General features: G+C 44.9%; 1 protein-coding gene across 1 annotated transcript; it reads left to right on the top strand.

Moving 5' to 3' along the window:
• Positions 1–413: 413 nt before the first annotated feature.
• On the top strand, positions 414–5,652 carry slitrk1 (SLIT and NTRK like family member 1). Its single transcript, XM_005174629.5, has one exon. It carries the CDS (start codon positions 1,398–1,400, stop codon positions 3,465–3,467), a length of 2,070 nt encoding a protein of 689 aa, XP_005174686.1. The 5' UTR covers positions 414–1,397; the 3' UTR covers positions 3,468–5,652.
• The last annotated feature ends 862 nt before the right edge of the window (positions 5,653–6,514 follow it).

The following is a 6,514-nucleotide window of genomic DNA, read 5'->3' on the forward strand; positions in this document are numbered from 1 at the left end:
AAAGCAGAGATGGAGTCGTGATGGCTGTAGCGAATGGCTTGTACTTTCATGCATTTGCTAGAGAAGTGCTGCAAATGATTATAAAACATGTGGGCATGTTAACAGACACGCGTTTGTTCGTTATTTGCATGCTTCAGATACTCGGAGGGGGGAGAAAAAGATGTCACGGGCATGCTTTGGTAATAAATGCAATACATGCAGTGAGTTTTAATCAATCAACACTTGTTTAGTAGTCTGAGAATTGATGCGTCGATCCTTCGCCTGCGTTAAAAGAAAATAAGCAATGTAAAAGGGAATACCCAGCGCTCCTGTTGAAATGCACTTATTTTTTTTTTCTCAAATCGCATGTCTTAAGAGCTGTGACGTAGCGTATGTGCGCATAGTTCCTATAGTCTTGACGCAGTGTTTGTTGTGACAGTAATAGAAGAAGCTCGGCGCACCGGCTGCACTGTTGCATGCACGTCGAGTAGTTAATTATTTTACCGCATTCAACTGCAGTTCCCCCTCCACACACACACATTCTCTCTCACACACACTCTCTCACAGCGGAGGAGAAAAAAAGAAACAACCTTCACGCGAACGGCACCTGTGCTTTGTGGAATACTTGAGCTTTTCTTGTTCTTTTCCGACCTGAAACGGGAATATCTGCGTATCCGGGAGGACTCTGGAAATGCTGTGTGCTTTAAAGACATTGGGATGAGGGAAATCGGAGTGGCTTTTGTGAGGGGCTGTGGATAGAGAGCAGCCTGGAATGAAAGCAATCTAAAAAAGCGTTCGACGGAGATTTCTGTGGACACTTGCCCTGAATGTGGACTGTTTTTCCCCCGCGCGACCGAGCGAGCGAGCGAGCATTCCCTCATCCGATGGATTTTTGCCTTTGCAGCTCAGCAGAGGGTGTTAGATCTGCCAGTGAACAGCGGGCTGAAAAGTCCAGAATCTCTCAGGCAGCGTCTTTGTGATGCGAAAGCGTTGAACGAAGCCGTCGTGAAGGATGCTAAAGATGTAAGAGTCTCGGATTAATCTGAACGGCGATGCATTGAGATGTGCGCGGTGTGATTTCAGCACCACGGGAGAAAAGAACAGCTCCCGCGCCGTGGATATGTGAGAAATGCACAAGGTCAGTGATTTGCGAGCCCGAAAAGCCACATAATTGAGTTGAAGATGTCATTCTGTAGGCTTTGAGATTGTTTCGAGAGCATGCGATGATGGGGAGGTGATGGAAAAAAAAAAAGATGCTTCTTGCTGGCGATTTTTCTCAATCTGGACGTAGCGAGCTGAGCATGGATATAATCGCAGAGTGTCCTCTGCTTTTTTAGACTGGAGATTTATCTCGTTTCTCGCCCTCTTGCTGATTGTATTCATGTCTTGATGTCGGGGATGATTGTGTCGTATTAAAAATGCTGCTTTGGATTGTGTTGCTGAAGGCGGCTCTTTGTGTAGCTATCGGGAATGTTACAAGGGACGTCTGTAAGGAGCAGATCTGCTCCTGCAATGCAATAGAAGGCGATTTGCACATTGACTGTGAGAAAAGGAGCCTCACGAACCTGCATCATTTGACAGGTCCGAGCTCCCAGTTTTACCACCTCCTGCTTCATGGGAATTCTCTATCCAGACTGTTTCCCAATGAGTTTGCTAACTTTTACAATGCTGTGAGCTTGCATTTGGAGAACAATGGCTTGCACGACATCGTGCCAGGCGCTTTCTTGGGACTGCAGCTTGTGAAGCGGCTGCACATCAATAACAACAAGATCAGGTCTTTCAAAAAGAACACGTTTCTCGGTTTAGACGACCTGGAGTACCTTCAAGCTGACTTCAACCTTCTGAGGGACATCGACCCGTCTGTGTTCAGGGACTTGAGTAAGCTTGAAGTTTTAATCTTGAACGACAACCTTATTAGCGCTCTTCCCATCAACGTGTTTCAGAACGTGCCCATCACGCACCTCGACCTGAGAGGGAACCGAATAAAAACGTTGCCTTACGAAGGGATTCTAGAGCAGATACCTGGCATCGTGGAGGTTTTACTGGAGGACAACCCATGGGATTGCAACTGCGATTTGGTTTCCCTAAAGGAATGGCTGGAGAACATCCCACAGAATGTGCTCATTGGACGGGTCATTTGCGAGGCACCCACTCGGCTACAAGGGAACGACCTGAACGAAACGGCCGAGATGGAGCTGTGCCCTTCAAAGAGTGGCATGGATTCCAGCCTGGTGGCGCCTCCCACCCAGGACGAAAGCCCTGATCGTGGCCCCCGTCCTACGCCCTTTAAAACTAGCGGGGTGACGGAGTCACATAGTGCTGGGGGAGGGCATAACAAGGGCCGTCCCAAAGCCAGAGAGAATTGGCAGCTGAAAACGAAGCCCACAGCAATGGCGGAGCCGCCTGCTAATTCATCCTGCCCCCAATCTTGTAGTTGTAGGCTGATAGGAACTAGGCAAGGGCTCGGGGTTAACTGCGAGGGCAGGAAGATAGAAAGTGTGGCTAATCTCAAACCCAAGCCACTAAGCGCGCACGAGTTAAATCTGCGCGACAACAACATTCACACCGTGAGAAGGAACCAGCTTAGAGGCTACCATAGTTTAAACTTGCTCGATTTGGGGGGGAATAACATTAAAATGATCGAAAACGGCACTTTTCACAATCTCACCGAGTTGAGGTGGCTCTACATGGACAAGAACTACTTGGATACGCTAATGGCGGAGATGTTTGTTGGACTACAGAACCTGGAGTATCTCAGTTTGGAATACAATGACATCCAGCTCATAATGCCAGGCGCCTTCAGCCCGATGCCCAACCTGAGGGTGCTCTTTCTCAACAACAACCTGCTCAAAGCTCTACCCATGGATGCGTTCCTGGGGGTGTCTTTGTCTAAAATAAGCTTGCATAACAATTATTTCACATTTCTGCCCGTGCCGGGCGTCTTAGACCAGCTCAACTCTATCATCCAGATCGATTTGCATGGGAACCCCTGGGATTGCTCGTGCAACATTGTCCCGTTTAAGCAGTGGACAGACAAGCTCGGGGCGGACGTCATCGTGAGCGATCTCAAATGCGAGTCCCCTGAGGAGTTCTGGAAGAGGGATTTCCGCCGGATCAGGAATGATCTGATGTGCCCTCAGCTCTACGACAAGATCTCCCCCACCTCTCTGTCCAAAAACAGCACTCTCCCTGCAGACACCGGCACGCGGCCCAACTCCTACCTGGAGCCCAGCAGAGTCTCCATATCGGTGCTCGTGCCCGGCCTGCTCTTGGTTTTCGTGACGTCTGCCTTCACCGTGGTGGGAATGCTGGTCTTTATCCTGCGCAATCGAAAGAGATCGAAACGGAGAGATGGCAACTCTTCTGCATCAGAAATCAATTCTTTACAGACAGTTTGCGACTCGTCCTATTGGCACAGCGGAGCTTATCACGCAGACGCACCACACAGAGGTTACGACTGTGGTGCCCACTCTCTTTCTGACAAATGATGCTCGCGGAGAGCAAATGGACGTACTGCGTTTCGTATGTTGCGGTGACAATGGAGGGCGACACACTAGACACACTAGACCCCTGACTTGCCTCGATGGGGGGAAAAAATAGCCTATTTTTTGTTGCTTCGGTTGAGTATAGCGTCTATAAAACACTGCAACGGGGCCCCTGATGTTATATATGTATAGAGCCTCTCTTTCTCTCTCTCTCTCCTCCCAGCTCAGACTGCAGACACGCTCAAAAGAGGACGTGGGAACGGTGCACGAACGCATGAATGTAATGTAAATAATGGACTGTAACATATCTGCATGATTCGCATGGTCTCAACACACACTGGGAACCATTACCATAGTAACAAGGAAGCCAACGCGACCCTTCTTTCGTGGTATCAATATATAAATATATATAAATATAAAACTATATATATATATGACTATATTAAAAGTGCCATTTCTTCTATTTTTCGTCGGTTAGACTTTGTATTTGCTGTTTGATTTCTCTTTCTCAATGGCAGACAGGCCCGAAGGCGGAGATGATGAGTTGTAAATGCATGTACTTTTTTTTTTTTTCTTTCTGTTTCATCAGTTGATTGTTGATCGGTTGATATGGGGATTATTTATACCTTTTTTTGTGCAGATTTCTCATGTATCTGCCTGGTCATCTCCTTTATGAATGTACAATGTGTTAATCTTATGGTGTGCCAACTGTTGACATGTTTGGGAACGCCGATAAGCATGACCGATTCGAGTCACTGACATGCTTATGCTGCGAAAATTCAATGTAGCTCTGGTGGTTCGTGATCTTGTGCGTCGATGGACGCAGCGTGTGAGTACAAGGGCGACACAAGGGGAGGATTTTTCCTTTTTGTTCTTTTGAAATGGTTTTCGGGTGCAGATTTCCAGCTTAAGATGCCTTTAATTTTTATTTATTAATTATTAGTATTCTTTCTAGGGGATGGAGTAATCCTTCACAAAAGCCTATTATTCACTGTAAGTATCGTGAGCTTTTGTAAAGCCATCTATTTTGTCCAAATACCAGAAAGGGATATTACGGCGTTTGCTACTTCGATGCGGATGAAAAGGTGTAAATATGTACAAGAATGGCATGTCTGTGCGTTTGACTGATGTCATCACAGCAGCCGTAGACAGAATAGCCGCCTCTAGATGTCGCTGTTGCCTCTCAAGCATATGAAACCATGCTGGGAGCTGAAGTTCACCGGTGTGTGTGTGTGTAGGCGAACCAGCATTCACATTATCAACCTAACTAGGCCTAAGCGTGACACTGTGTTGGCTAATACTCGGAGAGGAGGGAGGGGGGATCGGATTTTAGTAGTGAACAACACAAGTCGAACGCTGTTTCCAAAATGCCATTTTTACAAATGAGATGTAGAGCGCAGTGCCATGCATCTTACTGCTAGCATTTAAATGTCACTGCTGATGTTTTCTGAGGTTGAGTTTGTATCACTGTAATGATTTTACCACATAAAGAACAGCTAAATAAAAAAATAAGGTTACCGGACATACATTTCCATAGTCTATCTTCTAGAATTTGTAGCTTACTTTTGGATCCCCTGTTCATTTAGAAAGCTTTTGCACCAAATTATACAACTCGACATGAAAGTTCTGTATTTATGGCCGAGCCTTGTTGCAAGTGTGGAAAACATTGGCACTGGGAGACGCCGCTTCTCTCCTACCTGTCAATTTGATTTAGGTTGCACAAAACAAAGTCGGTGGAATTGCAGTCCAGCAGAACGTCCCAACGGGGTTCCTGTCATATTGCAATAGTTTTGCTCTAATGTAGATTCAGAGGCTTCGGAGAGATGTGTGTTGTGACTCACGCTGCACATATGCACATACGAAAAAAAAAAAGAAAGAGGGAAAAAAAAAAAGACCAAAACATCCGTACTTCCCCCAACCAAGCGAAGCTGAAGGGTGACCTTCTGATCTATTATTTCTGTTATACCGGTTCTGGCTGTCCATCAAGGCATCTCTTTCTCTCCCATCATGCGTGGAAGGGTAATTATTTGTCGCTCCACTGTGAAAGACTGTACCACATTCTGGCTTATCTATTATTTGGTGCATTTCTCCCAACAGTTTGTCTCTCAGAGTTACATTTCTATGCTTTGCTACATTTGATCTGCTTCTATTTTGTTAAATAAAATGTGGTGGAGGTTGAGTGAAGTTACGGAGGGTTTATATTCTTCTTTTATTTCCTGCTCATGATCATGTATCAGTGTGATGCATTATGCTGAATACAATAATCACTGGTGGACTGGGGGTTTATGTGAAGCGCTAATGCTTTGCAGGCTTTTAAAAAGGAAAGGTCCTTTATGGTGTTATCAAATTATAACATGATCTGTTGAATTGATTCCGCTTTTAAAAGGTCAGCTGAATGTAGATGGGTCATTTCTGTTATGTATGTTCAGCATTAATGTTTATGTTCTAATTTATGTGCTCATACTGTTAAATGCATGTAGCTCAAACAATAGGATATACTGTAGCGCTACAGCAAAATCAAGGTCAAGGGTTTGATTTCTAGGGAATGCATGAATTATTAATGTATACTGTACCCTGGATGCATTAATGCAATGCACTTTGTAGAAAAGCACATGCATTAATATAATGGGCATTTTGTCTTATATTATTTTAAAAAGCACTGATTTTCATTGAAAAAGGTTTAAAAGTGTCACCACTGGTGTGTAAATTATTAAATAGCTTAAAATACCATCTTAAAGAGACAGTTCACCCAAAAATGTATTTGTTTACTCACCTTTTACTTGTTTCAAACCTTTATGAAGTCTTTCTTTTGTTTTACGAAAAAGAAGATATTTTGAAAAATGCTGAAATTCTGTAACCCAGTGGTGTCCAAACTCAGTCCTGGAGTGCTGGTGTCCTGCATATTTTAGTTCCAACCCCAATTAAACACACCTGAACCAGCTAATCAAGCTCTTTCTAGGTATACTAGACTTCTAGGCTGGTGTGTTGGAGGTAGTTGGAGCTAAGCTATGCAGGACTGCGGCCCTTCAGGACCGAGTTTGGACACCCCT

The sequence above is a fragment of the Danio rerio genome, chromosome 1 (genome assembly GCF_049306965.1).
Source record: "Danio rerio strain Tuebingen ecotype United States chromosome 1, GRCz12tu, whole genome shotgun sequence".
In the NCBI taxonomy this organism is placed as follows: Eukaryota; Metazoa; Chordata; class Actinopteri; order Cypriniformes; family Danionidae; genus Danio; species Danio rerio.